This window comes from Pistacia vera, unplaced genomic scaffold (genome assembly GCF_008641045.1).
Source record: "Pistacia vera cultivar Batoury unplaced genomic scaffold, PisVer_v2 Contig285, whole genome shotgun sequence".
NCBI classification, from domain to species: domain Eukaryota; kingdom Viridiplantae; phylum Streptophyta; class Magnoliopsida; order Sapindales; family Anacardiaceae; genus Pistacia; species Pistacia vera.
The window spans coordinates 4,895-25,074 of NW_022196096.1; the positions used below are offsets into that span (position 1 = coordinate 4,895).

The window sequence follows — 20,180 nt, forward strand, 5'->3', positions numbered from 1 at the left end:
AACTACTTTTAGGTGGTCGATTAGTTTGATAGTAATTCTTACGTGTATTATTCAATAGGTCTTGAGTTCAAGTTCCTCTCGATTGTTAACATGAATAACTACTGAAACTCTTATTTGACCGGTAGTTTCAGGATCCCAAAGAATTAGTTAAGGTGCAAGAAAGTTGGCCTAGATACCCTCGGTCATAAAAAAAAAAAAAAAAATTATGAATTACTTAAATTTGGTGGGGTACATAAATAAAAATTAAGGACTAAAAGAGCATGTTGTTGGGCAAACCTTAATGCCCTAATTTCTTAATTCCTAAAGTTGGCCAACCGCAGCCAAAAATCAGTATTCATTATTCAAATAATGATATGGGTCACAATTGCATTTAATTCCTATAAGAATCAATCAAACAATACTATATCTTATTATAAAAAGACATAAATATCATCATATATAAATGTGTTTATTTGTGTATTTTGAAAAGGCAATATCCTTGTTTGTGTCCTCAACCACAATATCCCATTAGTCAACTTTTGACCCATATTTTAATCCAATTATGAAAGGTTCAATAGTCTCCATAACATAAATTAATTTAATTTTATAACATAAGCTCAATTTAATTTGAATAAATCGAAGGGATATTTACAAACCTTTCAATACGTGCATAGAGTTGCGTGAAGAAAAAGTTATCTTATACGTGCGTAGAGTAAATGAGCTGACCACAATAATCTAAATGCTAAAATTGAAAAAACGGTTTAATTTACAATTAAAAGAAAAAAAAAAAAAAAACTTTCGGCATAAATACGCCAGCCACTAAATGCCTCTCCAAAACGACACCCGCAACCAGAACAAAACGATGACTAGTCCAGACGAGCTCAGATCCTCCAGCTCCGAACTCGACCTGGATCGACCCAACATAGAGGACTATCTCCCGTCCGGATCCTCCATCCACGAGCCTCGCGGCAAGCTCCGTCTGTACGTAGCCTAACTTCCATTTCCTTCTTCTTCGTTTCGTCTTTCTGTTGCTTATCGGAGCTAAATTAATCAGTTGAATTCGTTTTAACGCCGTTTTTTTTTTTTTNAAAAAAAAAACAAAAAGACTTTCGGCATAAAAACGCCAGCCACTAAATCCCTCTCCAAAACGACACCCACAACCAGAACAAAACGATGACTAGTCCAGACGAGCTCAGATCCTCCAGCTCCGAACTCGACCTGGATCGACCCAACATAGAGGACTATCTCCCGTCCGGATCCTCCATCTACGACCCTCGCGGCAAGGTCCGTCTGTACGTAGCCTAACTTCGATTTCCTTCTTCTTCGTTTCGTCTTTCTGTTGCTTATCGGAGCTAAATTAATCAGTTGAATTCGTTTTAACGCCATTTTTTTTTTAATTTTTTGGTGGATTTAATTTTCAGGCGAGATTTGCTTGACATTTCGCCTACACTCACAGAGGCTGCTGGCGCCATTGTAGATGTAAGTTATTTTCATTTTTATTTTTTGCGTTACCGTCCGGTAACCGCACTGGTAACTGTGTTTTAGGTTATGAAAAAAAAGGATTTTTAGACAATTACTGGAGTATTGTTGCATGTAATGGTAACTTTACTGGGCTGGTATTTGAAATTATTGGTTTTTAGTTACTAGTTGTTATTTACGGGATTATGCAATACGATAATAGTGAAATTGAAGGTGAAATTTATAAACAAAGTATAAATTGCTCGCAAATTTTACAATTACTAGTTGATAATTCTATTGTTTAGAAGAAACCGAATCTCTCTTTACTTGGTGATATATATGGAAAAAAATATGGACATTAATTTTATTATTACAATGACCGAACAGGACTCATTTACGCGATGTTTCAAGTCAAATCCACCTGAACCTTGGAACTGGAATATATATTTGTTTCCTCTATGGTGTTTTGGTGTGGTCATTCGATATTTTATTCTTTTCCCTGTCAGGTTAGTGTTTCTTGTCTATCATTTACGAATTCAATTGTTTTATTTGCTATGAGTATATATGCTCTTGATTGGATGATATCTAAATGTCGTGCTGTCATCACAAAGACTTGACGTGTTTTTCTGCTTTGCCACCTTTTTGAAATATTTGTGGTTTTGTGATAGTTTTGGGTGGTTTTTGAGAAAATAATTACTTTTCTTCTTTGATGTCATCGGTGTTGATATGAGCCCCCCTTACTGTTGTGAGTCTGTCTTTTGATGAGTGTTGATTCAATCATTGTTTCTAGTAGATTTTTCTTTTCTCAAATATGATTTAGGTAATTTGTTTAGTTGTTATAATAGCATGCTCTGTCAAGTTTAGATATGGTTTATAATTTATAAGTTATTTCTGATGGTAAGTTGATGAGAATGGTTTTAGTTATATATGCACGCCGCTTAACCATATTTTTGGAATGCTTTGACTGTGATGATAATTTGTGTTAAAGTGGAATTTTCTTTCGTTTTACACTTTTTATGTTAATAAGTTCCCTAATCATTGCATTTCTACCTTTCTGATGAGCATTGATTGAATATGCAGGGTCATTGTATTTACAATAGGATGGATAATTTTCCTGTCATCCTTCATTCCAGTGCATTTTCTTCTGAAAGGACACGATAAGTTGAGGAGAAAGCTAGAGGTATGAGTTTTTGCTTGTTTCCAGTTCTTGTATTGAGCCATACAGTGAGGTTTACCTCATAACTTTTCTCTACTATTCCCCTTCTCTTCAATGTATGTTAATAAGTGAATTGGCATCTTTAACAATGTGGTCTTCAATTATTTTCTGGCCCTGAAAATGAACTTATTGGGCTGTTGCGCCTCCTGCTTGATTTGTGTAATGCTTGATATGAAGGTGCCTTTTCTTCTTTGTAACTTTGTTGACTTTTTACTTCTTTCCAATCATGTGTATCGGTTGGTAAGACATACTCTTACTAGAAATCTAGTCATGTAATGAAATATTTGGTAGTTTATAGTTGTAGGATGCATGAACAGCTCCCGAGGGGGACGTAATTGTAGACACATATACAAGGATCCATTGTGATGCTTATATTTTAGCACAGTAAATTATTCGTTACCAACATTTTTAACTGAGGTTACATCTTATCAGAAATCCATTGAATAACTCTCCTCCTAAACGGACCATAAATGTTGAAGAAGGCTCTTTGTAGACACTTTGAGTGCATGTTCAATTTGTGAGGACTGATGGCATGGAAGTAAATGGGAAAATAAATTTGGCCCCTATTCTCTTCATCAGCTTCTTGTTAGATTGTAGGATCGACAAGCTTTTGTCTTATTTTATAACATCATTATTCATTTTTTCAGTCACTGTAGTTTATATGGTGGACTCTGGACTGGACTGGTATAACAGTTGTGGAACTTAGCAGAAAAGTCTAAAATCCTAGTTTATTATAATATACATTGGACAAAAGATGCTTCATAATGGTTATTATCTTATTTTCATCACGATATATATTGGCTGAAATAATTGTTACATGTACACGATCTTCTGTCTTTTTTGTTTTTTCTACTAGGTAGCTTCTCGTTAAACACTATGCTGTGCCTAACTATTTCCATGTTGTTTCTTGTTATTTTAGAGGTGTTTGGTGGAGTTAATATGCAGCTTCTTTGTTGCATCGTGGACTGGAGTTGTCAAGTATCATGGGCCAAGGCCTAGCATGCGGCCTAAGCAGGTTTGTCGTGCTATGACTTTTATCTTTTAGAATTAATCTTAGCTTTCCTTTTATTTAGATTTACTTCTGATAATAACGTTGTTGAATGTTTAGCTGAGTTCTCGTTTGGTTGAACAGGTTTTTGTGGCCAATCATACTTCCATGATTGATTTCATTATCTTAGAGCAGATGACTGCATTTGCTGTTATTATGCAGAAGCACCCTGGATGGGTTGGTAAGCTATTAATTCAAAATATGTGCTGAAATCACTTATATGGAACTTAGAGCTGCTATGTTCTTGTTTATAGATCTTGTATTCTGGGTGGGGTGTGTTTACAATGAAATCTTCTTATAATGAAAACTTATGAAGTATCTGTTTATTTGGTTTATGCTAAACTGAGTAGTTTCTGCATCAATTTAAAAAAGTTAAAAAATGGGACGCTGATATTATTTTTCAAGATTTATGTCTAGAAGCTCATAATGTTTTTATGCTTAGCAAATACGTAAATTCTCCAGCCACTTTTAAATCCTGAAATTTAATGTGGAAACATTTTATTCAATTTTATGGTGTATAATTGTTGTATCTTGCAGTCACTAGTGAATAAGAGTCTAGACTATTTTATAAGCTTTGGATCTTCTTAACTAAGTAGACTTTTAGTGAAGGACACTTGTATAAAGCCCAAGTAATTTGTGAGGGTGAAGGACACCTGTGTGAAGCAGTGTTCTGAAAATCGGACCGGACCGCCCGGTCGGACCGGTTCGACCGGCAATCGGCGGCAAATCCGGTCTGGTATATATAAAAAACCGCTATTTGAGGTTAAACCGGATTGGACCGCGGTTGGACCGCCGGAATAGTGTAGAATCGCGGTCCAATCGCCGTCGGATTCCGGCATCTTTCGATGGAGAAAACACCCTTATTTGACGGAAGGCATCTCCACGACCAAACCCATCCATTTTCAGTCGCCGTCGTCCAGCCTTCGTCGATTGCCGTCCACCTAAAGTTTACGGCTTTACGGGACGTCGGATTTCTTTCGTTGATTCCGGCGAGTTCCGACGCCGATGGAACTCCGTCGCACCACCATCAGAGTCGCCGGCACCTGCACATCAGAAGCCCCAAGATTTCAGCTTCGATTGGCCGTCGATCATCGCTGCCGCCACACTCACCAGAATCTTCGCGCGGCAGGGGTGTTTTAGATAGATTTCAAACCTTAAGGGAGTATTATAGGGGTGTTTTTGATGAATTTCAAACCTTTAGGGACTACAATGTAATTTTACAAATTACGGTCCAACCGACCGATCCAACCGGTCAAACCGGAAACCGGACCCTTGAATGGGCTATTATCCGGTCCGGTTTTCAGAACATTGGTGTGAAGACTAAAGCAGACAATATTTACCATAATTTAATACTCTTAAATGACTGCTGTTTCGATTTTTTCAGTTTCTTTATTTTATTCTCTATTTTTCCTTTTCTAACCCTTCTCAATTTCCTACAAGCTTAAATTGTAAACTTTATTGCAATATGTAGATGGGATAGAACAAAGCTTTATAATTTGGCAGTTAATACCTTGTCGTATAGAAAAGAAAGTTAGTCACTTGGTTAGTGGCTGAGAAATCTGTGACATTGAGATTATTATTCTTGTTGTCAATTTAGACTGTACATCCAATTTTTAATGTTTCGAACTCTCCCTTTGAATTTGCTCGGTTGACTATTGCAAGTCGAATACATATATAGTAATTGGAATTGAAGCGTTAAAATTTATTTTTGATTTTGGTGTAGGGCTGTTGCAAAGCACTATATTAGAGAGTGTAGGATGTATATGGTTTAATCGTTCGGAAGCAAAGGATCGTGAAATTGTAGCTAAGAAGTAAGTGAAAAATTGAATTGCATGGTAGTAGAATTGTACAATGATATTGAGTTTGCTGTGATAACCGAGTTTGTATGATTCAGGTTAAGAGACCATGTTCAGCGGGCTGACAATAACCCTCTGCTTATATTTCCTGAAGGAACTTGTGTAAATAACCACTATACTGTTATGTTCAAGAAGGTATGAAAAATTCTTGTTTGGGGCAGGATTTTTGTGTTTTGTCTTCTCTTAAGTTGTTGATACTTATGAATGATCTTTTTGTGATGATGACTAGGGTGCTTTTGAACTCGGCTGCACAGTTTGCCCAGTTGCAATCAAGTACAATAAAATTTTTGTAGATGCATTCTGGAACAGTCGAAAGTAAGGAACCATTTATATAATTACATAATTTATTTAAGTATAATCCATAAATACACTGAAAGTTTGAATAATAAAAAGAATTGCATCTTTTGTTTTCCCAAAAACTCCACATTGCTTGGTGATTGGATGGACTACGGAGGTGTCCACAATCAACCACACGAATATGTTGTAAAAAGCATATGAATATTATGTGGTATTAGGATTTGCTCTATGTGGCAGGCATTTAATGTTTTTAATTTTTGGTTACTTGACAAAGGGCTATACAATATTGAAAATAGTTGAAGAATTTTATATTATTGGGGCTTTACCATTGTCATATTTGAGATATGGGTTCTTGGATTGATTGTGTTATTTGCAGGCAGTCCTTCACAATGCATCTACTTCAGCTGATGACATCCTGGGCTGTTGTTTGCGATGTATGGTATTTGGAACCCCAGACCCTAAAGCCCAGAGAGACTCCCATTGAATTTGCAGAGAGGTAAATAATATTCTTTCTGAGTTGCTATCAGCATGAGGGCTAAAGTATCTACTTGTCTTCTTACATTCAAATTCTCATTATATTTTAATTTTGTGCAGGGTCAGGGACATAATATCTGTTCGTGCAGGTCTAAAAAAGGTTCCTTGGGATGGATATCTGAAGTATTCTCGCCCTAGCCCAAAACATAGAGAGCGAAAGTAAATCTAACACCCTTAATTTTATTTGACTGAAACTAAATATTTGCAATTTTGACATAGACTCAGGATATTTCATGGTATGTGATAAAGAATTTCAATTTATCCCCTCAACCAAATTTCTGGAGGAAAAATAATTTTTTTTTTCTTATATATGTACTATGTTTATGTTTGCTGAACTTTGAAATGCTTAGTTAAATTACATCTCTGAAGTTAATCGGTCAATTGTTCACTTGCAGGCAACAAAGCTTTGCCGAAACAGTGCTACGACGCCTGGAGGAGAAGTGATAAAATATATGGTTTTCATCTTGTTTGTTGTATTTAACCTAGTACAGAAGAATACTGGTTGTGTCCTTCAATTTTTTTGGTTAATAGATGCTGACTTTGACGTCATTAAAGCTTGGTCTTGATAGGCCTACTCCAATTTTGTTAGAACTGTGTGTAGTTGCATAGTCAAAATTGAGAATGTTGTTTGTATTAAATGTTCTTCCAAGCGAGGACTTAGCATGAATTATGACTAAAACGTCTCTGTTTTCATCTGAGTCATATGTTGAGGTAAACTGTGCGACCTTTTTTCATTAGATTATTTCTGGCAATCACAATAGTCAAAACTCAATTACAGGAATTTAGTGTATAAAATAAAACCTGACTTCTACGCAAAAGCAAACAATTGACTTGTCCAACTGATTATGTCTGATCTGTTCTGCGTATGGTGGGCTTTATCTTTATCCTTTTCCACGAAGGAGCAAGAAATCCTCGAAATGTGTTCACATTTTAGGCTCTTCCTGTATGTATTGTTTAATTAATGTGTGTTTCTGGGTGGTTCATTAGCTGTAATACTCGTGTAAAATATTGGGCATTTTTGGACCATTTCTGCTGCAGTAATGATCTATAATTGACTCAATCATTTCCATGCATTTCAGTGCTGTCCCCACTCTGGCCTTATTCTATCCGCTTCCAATTTATTATTAATTTCAAACTGCAGATCGATTGACCACCATTATTAGTGTGCGGGAAAACTCGATTACTCTTTTATCATCAGGTGTTAAACTGCAATAATATTATTTCTCTTCTGGGTGACAATGCTCATAACCTATGACTTGTATAATCAACATCAAAACTTCAACTTATAGAAATGGTTACTGTATGTATGTATTTGATTACCATCCAACGGTCCATTTTAGACGACTCATTGAGTCAAGTAACTCGGCTATTCAAAGTCTCCTTAAAACAGTCAATCGTTTGTCCACTGTCCACGTTCAACACAAACCCAGAAGAACAACTCGAAATTTCTCTCTCATCATTTTCTTTATTTTTTATTTTTCTCTTTGCCACACCTTTCATTTTCACACTGTCTACACTATTCTCCTCTCTCTCTAACCTTCATATAAACCTCCTCTAGTTTGTCCACGAAGAAGCTCAAGAGATGGCTCACATGGGCACTTCCATTGCGCTCCTGCTGCTCATGATCTTCCTCTCAGCTTCAATATCAACTGCACAAAATTTCAAGTGCAACTCTACTGCAAAGTGTAGAGCCCTGGTGGGTTACCCTTCTCCCAACACAACTTCCATTGGCAACATTCAAACCCTCTTCAACATCAAGAACCTCCGCACCATTCTGGCCGCCAACGACCTTCCTGCCTCAACCCAAAAGAACTACACAATTCAAGCTCAGCAGGTCGTCAAAATTCCAATTCCATGCGTTTGCAGCAACAATACAGGTGCATGCTTTTCTTTTTTCTTGCACAATATATTGATTTTATCTGTCATTTTTTTGCTTAATTTTATCTGTCATTCTAAGAGATGATTGATTCATGTTAATGTCACTTGTTCACATGTGTAATTTACGGTTTGTTTCATATTTAAAGGGGACCCTTTTTGAATTATAAATTGGGTTAATTTGATGACCCTCACTCACTTTAAGTATATTTTAACAACAACCCTTTATAGTTTGGGACTTATTGTTGAACTTGTTTCTAACGAGGGGAGATGAACAATAATTCAGAAACATTTTGAGAGAATTGATTGATAGTAAAGCTCAAGAGGATGGTCTGGAAGTTAGCCCATTAAATTTGTCTAATGAAAGAATGTGAACTGTATTGTACCTTAAAAGTTAAAAAGTGCTTTTGCTTTGCTTAAGCAGTTTAAAGTGCTTCTCTAATTATTCAACTAAAATAAATTAATTGGTCTTATGGACTAGGGAATGGTCTGACTGATCCATACAAATGGTGGGTTAATATTATTTATTTTATAAAAAATATATTTTTCTAAATCATAGGGGCAGTTTGTTCTTACATCTTTATTACATGCTGATGAATATAAGCTATACTCACATTTTAATTTGTTTGTTTTGTAATTGTAAACTTATTATCATCTTTTCATTTCAATCCAAAAAGTTTAAAGTTCTTACTTCTAACATTGAACTTTTAATGAGCCACTTAATTTGATCTATAGTTCTCTTAAAGTGCTTTTGTTCTTTTAATTTTCTCAAGTATTTGATCTATAAAATTTTATTGTATATGCAATAAAAATATATTTAGCAATTAATTAACATTTACAAAAGTACATACATCAAAATACTATCTTTCAAATGTTTTTAAGGGTAGACGTCAGCTAAATTTAGATCTATTCATGATTTTAATAATGTCTTTGAGATTATGTTTGCTAACATAACAATTTACACATCTTATTTTGTTTATCTAAGAAATGTTTTGTTTTTGTTTGTGTTTGTGACATGAATAAAGGTGTGTCAAATAAGATGCCAGTATACAATATAAAGAAGGATGATGGATTATGGCATATAGCTGTAGAAGTATTTAGAGGATTGGTAACACAAGATAGACTTCAGGCGGCTAATAACATTTCCAATTCAAACGTGATAATTGAAGGCCAAAACCTTACCATTCCATTGCCTTGTAGCTGTGATAGTGTCAACAATCAGAAGGTGGTGCATTATGCACACGTGGTGGCAAAAGGGAGTACACTTGAGTCCATTGCTCAACAATTTGGAACTGACAAGGACACTTTGGTACAGCTTAATGGTATTGATGATAGTAAGCTTTTGGCCGACTCTGCCATTGATGTTCCACTTCAAGGTATTTGCCTCCTTCCCTTTTGTCTTCTTTTCATTTCCCTCTGGTTTTCATTTCCTCCATAATTGATAGGTGGGTTACCTCTATTGGCTATCTTTACCTATTTAAATGGTGCTATTTCAACTTTTAGGTGGTATTCTGATGCACTATATTGTTGATTTGCTGGTGGTGTTAATGGATGATCACATTGATATGTCAATCAAGGGCATAACAAGGAATTTATAATAGACGGGGCTAAAGAATGAATCAACTAGATCTCAAGTGTATATCTTGAATTCTGTGCTTGTTCTGGAAAATGACTCATAAAATGAGAAGTTTAGGACAAAAAAAAGCTAGTTATGCTATAATTGATCATTGCTCTCAATCTTCTAGTTATTATGACTGCTTTTTTATTTCTTACCATGATGCTCTGGCTATGTCTGATGCTTTCTTGATCTTATGATTTGTTTTCAATGGTTGTTCTTTCATAATTTTGTTATAAAAAATAACATTTTATTTTTTATTGACAGCTTGTAGTTCGTCAATTAGACCTGAGTCATTAGATAGCTCTTTGGTTGTTGCTAATGGAACTTCTGTATTCACTGCCAACAATTGTGTGAAGTGCAAGTGTGGTGCTGCAAACAAATTTACGTAAGTAATGTTTTCAAACAATGGTTGGTTATGCTGAAATCTTTTCTTCATTTTTGTGATTTCTTAAGAAACTAATTTTAGCTAACTTTTTTTTGCATGGTCAGATTACAATGTGAGCCGACCAACCTTAAATTACCAAACAATGTCACATGTCCATCTATGGCATGTGATGGTTCAGACTCTTTAACATTGGGCAACACCACTACCAGTGGTTGCAGTCAGACGACCTGTGCGTATGCTGGTTATGCTAGCAACCAAACCATCTTCACAACCCTTAACACAACATCTACTTGTCCAGGTAAGTAAACATTCCAGGCTCTTGCATTGCTTTGATTTTATTTGCTCTATCGAGTGACTAAGAAATGAGGCTTCTATGACTCCATATACATGTCTTCCAATTTCTTTACTTTGGCTGTTTCATTGAATAGGAATCCATTTTTTCACTTCACTAATACTCCTTAAATTCGTTTGATTGTCAGCGCCAACTGCATATATAGTTTTTTCTTGCAAAGCTCTTTATATAAACTAGCTTTTAATTCACTTTTACCTACTGTTATCTCTAGCTCCCCAATTATGAAAGCTTCTCCTCAGTATGTTTTCCTTTCGTGATTCTGAATACTGTTACTAACTCAAAACTGAATACACCGACAGTAGCATACCTGCCAGAATGCTTGCATAACTATACCCTTTTACGTTGACCTCGTTTAGTTGAAAACTTTTGCAGTTATAATCTTGGTTGTTAAGGTTCTATTACTAACAGATTTTATTTGATTTGTCGTTGTTGATGGACAGCCCCTGCCCCCAATAGTAATAATGCTTCAAGGATCGTTCTGAATTCGAACTTCTTCATCATCTCCATTCACTTAGTCCTCCTTTATCTCTATCTTTGTCATTAACATTATGTTACTTGTTTTGGGTTTGCTCATTTGTTCTTTTTCTTAGATGTTGTTTTGAGAATGGGAGTGGATTAGTGTGATGTTATGTTTTGATGTAGTTTAGTGTATGAGAAATATTTCTGTAACGCTGATGTTTAGTGTATGAGAAATATTTCTGTAACGCTGATTGCGAGTGCGGTGTATGAAACTCCTTAACTTGAAGAGTTTTATCCCTATGATTATATGTAATTATATCATGGGTGGCAATAAAAGTCTATTCCTCCTTAATTTGATATGCAGAACCTTCTTTTCTGTTCTTTATTATATGATGTACTGTATTAACATCTGTTGTTTTCTCCAAAATATTTGTTATGTTTAAATTTAATAGATGCCAAACTTGTCACACTTATTTTAATGGAGAGAGGGGTCTATGATATAACGTTATAACAAGCTCATGATTTAATCATCAATAGTGCGGTTTTGCAAGAAAGAAAGAGCATGAGAGCATCAGTGTAACGTGTTGCCTGCCTTTATCCTTTGAATTAGAATCCTTTGGCATCACATGGAAAAGAAATCTTAACTATTGAAATTGATCATGAATTGATCATAATCTAATAAACTTTTTTTTTTTTTTTTAATGATAGGGGGTGTCTGAATCAGCTTACGTGTATCTCAACTAATCTCTTGAGACTTTGGAACTATCGGCTGGGTAAGAGTTCCAGTGGTATTAGCAATCTAGGAGAAACTTGAATTTATGACATTTTAAGTAACATATCAAAAAATCCCTATTAAACCATCTAATCACCCACATGTAGTTAATAAACTTAAAAAAGGGAAGTTGATGTTATAATTTAGTGGTGCAATTCAGTAATAACTAGGAAGAATAAAGTGGAGAAAATAAAATAGAAGGGATGAAAGTTAGAGAAGTGAGAGGTGTTTGCTAAAAAACTTGGATGGATTGACAAGCGCCCCCACTTTAACTGACTCAAGGTTACCTCCACCACTAGGTAAATGGTGGAGGTTCACCTTTTTATAATACTCCCCCTTGGACATCCATCATTTACAAATAATTATATTTAATCTTACTCAAGAAATACCTAGTGGGAAAAAACCTAAGTAAAGAAATACAACTCTACAATGAAGTTGGATGTGCTTCATATTGCCTCATTAAAAACTTTGTTGGGAAAATCTAGTGGGACAAAACCTAATTAAGGAAAAAAAAGTACAGTGCACATATGTCCAGTACAATAAACTTTTCTTAAAAAAAAAAAAAAAAAAAAAAAACTCCCCCTAATCGATGCTCCTCTTGATCAATGCTCCCCCTTATAATGGTAGAATTAATTTAGTAATTTATTGAGCCACCGCATATTGATCTTATACACTAACTTTTCAAATGTTGATGTTAGTAAGGCCTTAGTGAATAAATCTGCAAGATTATCACTGTAGCGTATTTGTTTGACATCAATCTCTTGATTTTGTTGGAGTTCGTGTGTGTAAAAAACTTCGGTGAAATATGCTTGGTTCTATCTCCTTTGATACATCCTCCCCTAACTTGAGCAATATATGATGCATTGTCTTCATTTATAATTGTGGGAGCATCTGAGGTACATGGCAATTTGCATGTACTTGTAATATGATGGATGACATATCTTAACCACACGCATTCTCGGCTAGCTTCATGAAGCGCAAGTATCTCGGAGTGGTTGGAGGAAGTGGCAACCAATGCTTGTTTTGTTGAGCGCTATGATATTGCAGTACCATTATAAGTGAAAACATATCCCGTCTGCGAGCGGGCTTTGTGAAGATAAAAAAGGTACCCAACATCTGTATAGCCAACTAATTTAGGATCATTATTAGACTTCCTTAGATAAAATAATCCCAAGTCTTTTGTTCCACTGAGGAAACGAAAGGCATGTTTGATCCTATTCAAATGTCGGTGAGTTGGTGCAGAGCTAAATCTTACAAACAGATTCACTACAAATGCTATGTCTGGTCTCGTACATTATGCCAAATATAGTAATGCGCCTATTGCATTTAGATATGGTACTTTAGGACCATGTATCTTTTCATCATCTTCTTTAGGACGAAATGGATACTTTTTAGGATCAAGATACTTAACTACCATTGGGGTACTTAAGGGGTGAGATTTGTCCATATTAAATCGCTTAAGGATCTTTGTAGTATAATTTAATTGAGAAGCAAAATTCCATTTGAACAATGCTCGATCTGCAAGCCGAGACAAAACTTTGTTTTCTCGAGATCCTTCATTTCAAATTCTCTTTTTAAATACTAAGCAACTTTTGTGACCTATTCAGGAGTCCCTATTAAGTTCATGTCATCAACATATACTGTCACAATTGCAAATCTTGATTCTGATATTTTTATCAAGACACACGAGCATACATGATCATTGATGTATCCTTTCTTCATTAGATACTCACTAAGACGATTATTTCACATTTGTCCTGATTGTTTCAACCCATATAACGATCTTTGCAATTTTATTGAATACATGTTCCTTTTGTTTGCTTTTGGCACTTTGAATCCTTTAGGGATTTTCATATAGATATCAATATCCAGTGTTCCATACAAATACGCAGTGACAACGTCCATGAGACGCATATCGGGTCCTTCTGAGATTGATAAACCAATTAGGTACCAAAATGTGATGGCATCCATCACTAGTGAATACGTCTCATCAAAGTCAATTTCGGGTCTCTGCAGGAAACCTTGAACCACAAATCTGGCCTTATACCTAGCAATCTCATTTTTTTGATTTCGTTTCCTTATGAATACCCACTTGTATCCTACATGTTTCACGTTTTCAGGCATTTGGACTACATGTCCAAATACATTACGTTTTGCTAGGGAGGTTAGTTTTGCTTGAATTGCTTCTTCCCATTTTGGCCAGTCATGTCTTTGTTGACATTCATCAACAGAACGTGGCTTAAACTCACTGTTCATGATTTCAGCAGCTATTACGTATGAGAATATGTTATCGACAATAGTTGTCTCACGATTCCACATTTCTCTAGAATGAGCATAGTTTATAGAAATTTCTTCATTTCTATGTTCTTGTATTCCTTTAAGGATTTCTTCCTCTTCAGAGGCTTGTGTCCTTTCAGGGACTGTTAACTCTTCTGGAGTTAGTTTAGAGGATGTGGAATTGTCAATTATTCCAGTATTGTCAATATTGGCATCTTTTTGATTCTGTGCCTTTCGTTTCTTAGGAATAGTATCCTTGGCTCCAACAGGCCTACCACACTTCTGGCGTGTAACAGATGAATCGATTGTTGCCCGTATGGATTGTTCATTGATAATATCAATCCTTGCTAGTGTATTGATAGCAGGAATGTATGATCTCGTTATTTTTGCTGCATTTGTAAAAACATCAAGCATTTGGTTGGCAATATTTTACAAAGGCGTTATTTTTTGCACTTCAATTTCAGATTGAGATGTGCAAGGATCTAAATGAGACATAGAATTTACTTTCTAGGAAAGTTTAGGCCTTACTTCAGTAGGCTTTACCTTTTCCCCTCAAGATGGGAATGTTGTCTCATCAAAATGGCAATCCGCAAAACGTGCGGTAAACAAATCATCCACCAAGGGCTTAAGATATCTGATGATAGATGGTGAGTCATAGCCAACATATATTCCCAAACGACGTTGGGGTCCCATTTTGGTGCGTTGAGAGGGTGCAATTGGAACTTGCACAACACAACCAAAAGTTCTTAAATGGGATAGATTAGGCTGATGTCCAAATACAAGCTGTATTGGGGAGTATTGATGATATGTAGTAGGTCTTAGGCGAATTAATGCTGTAACATATAAAATAGCATGAGCCTAGGTAAAAGTCGATAATTGCGTATGTAGTAGCAAAGTTCTTGCAATTAATTGGATACACTTTATATATGATTTTACCATACCATGCTGGGTATGTACATGTGGTACTGGGTGCTCAACATCAATTCTCATTGTAGTACAATAGTCATCAAATGTCTTTGAGGTAAACTCACCAGTATTGTCCAAACGTATTGCCTTAATTGGGTGATTTGGAAAGTGTGCCCGTAATCTGAAAATTTGTGCCAACAATCTAGCAAAGGCAACATTACGGGTTGATAGTAAACAAACATGTGACCATCGTGCCAATGCGTCAATCAGTACCATAAAGTAACGGAAAGGTCCACTTGGTGGACGAATAGATCCACATATGTCTCCATGGATTCTTTGTAAAAATGATGGGGGTTCTAGACCTACTTTAGTGATGGATGACTTAAGTGTCAATTTGACTTGCGAGCAAACAATACAAGCACTCTCATTAGGTGATAAAACCTTCAGGTTCTTTAATGGGTGACCATATGAGTTTTCTATGATTCTACGCATCATAGTGGATCTTAGGTGACCAAGACGGTCATGCCAAATCTTAAAAAGTTCAGGATCAGTGAACTTCTGGTTCATAACTGCATAGACTTCAATATTATTAAGGAATGTGTAATATAACCTTGATGAGAAAGCAAGAAGTTTCTTCAGTACATGCTTTTGACATGAAATATTAGAAATGATGCATATAAACTCTTCATCCTTTTCACTTAAAGTTTCAATGTGGTATCCATTGAATCGTATATCTTTAAAACTAAGCAAATTTCTTCTGGATTTGCTAGAATATAAGGCATCATGGATATTTAATTTAGTTTCGCTTGGTAACAAGAGTGTTGCTCTTCCAGAGCCCTCAATTGTGTTTACAGACCCTGATGTGGTATTTACTTTAGCTTCAGTAAATATCAAATCCAAAAAATATTTTCTATCCCAAAGGATGGTGTGAGTCATTGCATTGTTTACTATACAAATGTCTCCATCATCATTAGATATCAATGTTTCATTTTTGAAGTTCAAATACAAATGTCTCGACCTAGCTATGATGAGTTACCTAGAGAGGTTCAATAATACTCTCCAAACAGTTAGCCGAAGGGTAGATAATTTGGTTCAGGTCGTACCGCCCGATTCTGTCAAGGTGGTGTTACTGCCTAAGATGCCTGTAGGTTGTGCTAAAGTGCAAAAACGGGTGAAAGCCTATGCCGTACGCATTACAACGTGTAAGGAGAAGGGAAAGCAAGTGGCAGATAATGGGCCAAAGGCCTCCAAGGGACCAACGAATACAGGTTGTGAAACAAGTATAATACCTATGGTTTTGTGACTTGGCGGTATGTCGCATCATGAACTATCCCACACCTAGAAGGATGGTCCTGACGATCACCATGAGGGAAATTCCTAACATCTGCGGGTCGGTTCTGACCACTGTGGAGGTCGGGATAGCTCCCTTAGCCATTCAATGCCTTCACATGGCTCTAGCCAATGTGTGTCAAGATATGCCAGAGGCTCTGGTCGAGGCGAGGAAGAGTCCGACATGTGGTTTTTCCTCAACCGCAATCGTGAAGGTCGAACCCACATTACGGAAAGTGATCCACAGGTAGCTTCGCTACCTCAGATTTAAGAGTTACAACGGGCTCTGGATAAGCTCAAAGCTTAGCAAATGAGCACAAGTAGATCATTGAGGCCTTTTCTCCAGCAATGTTGACTGCTCCTCTCCCCTCAAGGTTTAGGATGCCCAATATGCAAGCATTCAATGAGAATTCTGATCCGCAGGATCATCTTTATGAGTTTAACGACCTCATGAAGCTTCACCAAGTTTCTAACTTGGCTAAATGTCGCTGTTTGGCAGTGACTCTGACTGCCCATGCCAAGTGTTAGTTTAGATTTCTCCCACTAGGATCTATTAACTCATAGCAGCAGATGAGCTTGTTATTTTAAGACACTTCTAGGCTAATAGAAGATTCTCAATGCTGTTGAGCTATTTGAGCAACATACGGTAGAAGAGGAATGAGTCCCCCAGTCCTATATTGACAGGTTCCATAGGGAGCTGCATAAGGTGGCTAATACACCTGAAGACTCAGTTCGGACTCTCATTATCGTAGGAGTTCATCCACAAACCAACCTGTGGAAGAAGCTACAATTTGAGGACGATATTTCCCTTAATCGCTTCTGCAATCTTACCGAGAAATATCTCTGAATCGAGAATTTCGTGGCTACTCTGAATCACCACAACCCCGATCCTTCAACTAGTGCTCCTAGTCAGAGGGATGAAAACCAGGGGGAGAATAGTAGAAGAGCTGATCGCAAATGGGCCAACGACGATTAACAAAAGGGAAATAAACAATGGTTTGAGCTCAAGAAATCTTATGCCCAGGTTCCTCGTCGCGATCATGACAAGAATCAATATACTCTGTTGAATATGGGCTAGTTTGGATAAGTCAGAAGAAAATAATCTGCTCGGGGAGCCAGAGCCCATGAATAATCCCCCTTTAGCAAGGAATAACAAGAAATATTGCCGTTATCATCAGGATAATGGTCACCATACTAATAAGTGCCAGGCTTTCAAGCAGGCAATTGAAGACCTCATTAAAAAGGGGCATTTTAAGGAATATGTTGATGTCCAACTCCCTTTTGAGAAAAGGATCAAAGGGACCACGGGAAGAAATGTTGTGATAAAAAAGGTCTCCACTTTGTTAGGATCATATTTGGAGGACTACATCTTGTGGGAAATTCTTGAGGTATTTAGGAGAAGTACGCTCGGGATGCTCGTGATGACCTCGTGACCTGCTAAGGTGCGCAGAGAAGAGGAGATTATTTTCTCAGAAAAAGACGCGGTACGATTGCATCACCCCCATGAGAATGTGAGTGAGTCTTCCAAAGCATAAAAGAGATCTTGGAAAGCCACCTTTCCTATCCAAACCTTTTCCCAAGGAAATCTTATTTCCTAGACTTTTGGCCCATGGTCTGCTTGTACCTCTGCAAGAAAGAGATTGATTTGATATTTTCTCTGAATACTTAGTTATTGTACCTCTGCTCGCCGTTCGCTATACACGTCTTGATTGTAATCTTTTATATATACAAGAACAGTAGACGTATGATTCGCTTTGAGTATTCGAACCACTTTAAAAATCTTCTTTCATTTATTTATTGCATTTATCATTCACGTATAATTTCTAAGAGCATCTTAGCATTTTGTACGTGCAAATCGTTGGTGTCAAAATCACACATCAATAGATTAATAGATTACATGATTGGCAGTTATTAATTATTACATAATTAACTAGTGCACGAGTGTGTTGTCCTGGTGCTTCCTGGACTCATGCCAACATTTTTTCTGAAGGATGCAGGAAATTATATGAATGCATGTCAACGGCACTCGTGCACAGCAGTTTTTATAAACAACTTGATAATAAAACAATAAGGTTATTAGACTATATGAAGATTTCTTTTGATCTTATAAATGAAAAATATTTTGGAAATGAGTTGGGAAACCTGGTTGGAGGGGGACATTAACCATATATTAACATAGCTATATAGCTTAAAATATAAACTGCACGAGGGCTTCTGCAATATCGCCCGATTATGTAGCATCTATCTCTCAATCATGTTTCGATCAATGGAATATTATTGAAAAGGATTTATACCTGTATTAAATTTGCTGCACGAGTGGCTTCTGGAATCGTCTCCAATCTCCCATGTTGTTGTCTGCCACACATGTAATGTAACAACAAATTTCGTGCACTCGTGCATCAAATATTTAATTCCATAGTTTAATGTCTTCCTCATATATGGCGTAATGATATTGTGGTTTTAAGAGATTGAATTAAGGATACGCAAGTGCGGTGAGCTGGGGTGGTGGGGAACATTGAGCAAACATCGGCACAGAAAATTGTTTGGATCGAAACCAGGATCGTGTTAGGCTTCTCTTGAGATCTGAAGACGAGATTCTTCATGTGCCCTCTCACCTTTGAAAGAGAAATTAAAGCAAATTTGTTAACCAATTTGAAAGAGAAATGGCTCCTTCACCTTTGAACCCAAAATCCCATTTCCATGCTCGCTCAAACAGCTTGCCATCTAGATCGCACCCTCTTGTTTCTCAGATAGATGAACATCTCTCCAAGTTGGGAACCACAGAAGCTACCTCTTCTTCAACAAGCAACGGCGTAAATGCCCTTAAGGATTTGTATGATTTAGTCAACAATTTCCTCCTCCTGCCTCTCACACAAGTCTTAGCCGAAGAATGCAATGAAAGGCAGGTAGCTGAGTTGCTTGATAAGTCTCCCAAGCTCATGGATGTGTGTAGCACCACCAAGGATGCCTTGTTGCAGATCAAGGAAGACACACAACAACTTGAATCCATTTTACGAAGAAGAAGAAGAAACGATGATTCCACTCTATCAAACCAGGTTGGAGAGTACTTCAGCTCGCGGAAGAAGGCAAACAAAGTGGTTCGAAAGTCCTTGAAACATTTGAAGAGTTCAAGCATAGTCTTGGACAATGAAACTGTGGCCACAACCAGCCTGTTAAGAGAGGTGGAAGAAGTTACCCTCACAGCGTTTGAGTCTCTTTTTTCATACATTTCCGGACATTCAAAGCCAAGCGACTGGTCACTGATTTCCAAATTGATGCACTCCAGATGCGTGTCGGTGGAAGAGAATGCAACAGAGTGCAATGAATTTGAGCAAGTGGATGCAGAATTATACAATCTTCTTGGTCACAAGACCAGAAAGTGTGGTAGCAATGGTGCTGAGAATGCAGTAAATGTGTTTGGGAAATTAGAGTCCAGCATTCAAGATCTTGAAGAAGGAATGAAAAATCTTCTAAGGCGTTTGATCAAAGCTAAAGTGACCCTGCTCAACATTATCAACCATTATTTGTTGTAACAATGATGATGTTACAATTTTGATGTGCATATTCTTGTACATGACTAAAATGTAAAAATGTATACAAGTTTTGTTCATAATCAATACATTTTTATCAACAAATCATCCTTGTTCTCATTGCGTGTTTATAGCTATATGTTCAATTTTCATTTTGTTATACATTGATGCTTTGAACCAATTGTAAAACATTATTAGAAAGTTGAAAAAAGAGAAAGAGAACAAGTTCTTCACCAGACCAGAATTTTTCCAGAACTGCAGTCAAGTGATGAAGCAGAGCGTAGCCTAG

General features: G+C 36.7%; 3 protein-coding genes across 4 annotated transcripts; all 3 read left to right on the forward strand.

The window, feature by feature from the left end:
• The first annotated feature begins 774 nt into the window (after positions 1-774).
• On the forward strand, positions 775-6,942 carry LOC116134336 (glycerol-3-phosphate acyltransferase 9). The gene is made up of 12 exons (XM_031420018.1): positions 775-960; positions 1,401-1,458; positions 1,825-1,943; positions 2,518-2,617; positions 3,573-3,668; positions 3,786-3,882; positions 5,425-5,512; positions 5,596-5,692; positions 5,787-5,872; positions 6,231-6,350; positions 6,449-6,547; positions 6,784-6,942. Exons 1-12 carry the CDS (start codon positions 803-805, stop codon positions 6,830-6,832), a joined length of 1,167 nt encoding a protein of 388 aa, XP_031275878.1. The 5' UTR covers positions 775-802; the 3' UTR covers positions 6,833-6,942.
• Positions 5,787-11,235, forward strand: LOC116134337 (lysM domain-containing GPI-anchored protein 2). 2 transcript variants are annotated; one of them, XM_031420020.1, is made up of 6 exons: positions 5,787-5,872; positions 7,947-8,265; positions 9,289-9,639; positions 10,146-10,266; positions 10,371-10,564; positions 11,059-11,235. In XM_031420020.1, exons 2-6 carry the CDS (start codon positions 7,971-7,973, stop codon positions 11,160-11,162), a joined length of 1,065 nt encoding a protein of 354 aa, XP_031275880.1. In that variant the 5' UTR covers positions 5,787-5,872; positions 7,947-7,970; the 3' UTR covers positions 11,163-11,235. The 2 variants fall into 2 exon arrangements, with proteins under 2 accessions (XP_031275880.1, XP_031275879.1); XM_031420019.1 differs by lacking the exon at positions 5,787-5,872 and adding an exon at positions 7,011-7,099.
• A 7,789-nt stretch (positions 11,236-19,024) lies between these two features.
• Positions 19,025-19,894, forward strand: LOC116134338. The gene has a single exon (XM_031420021.1). It carries the CDS (start codon positions 19,025-19,027, stop codon positions 19,892-19,894), a length of 870 nt encoding a protein of 289 aa, XP_031275881.1.
• Positions 19,895-20,180: the final 286 nt, after the last annotated feature.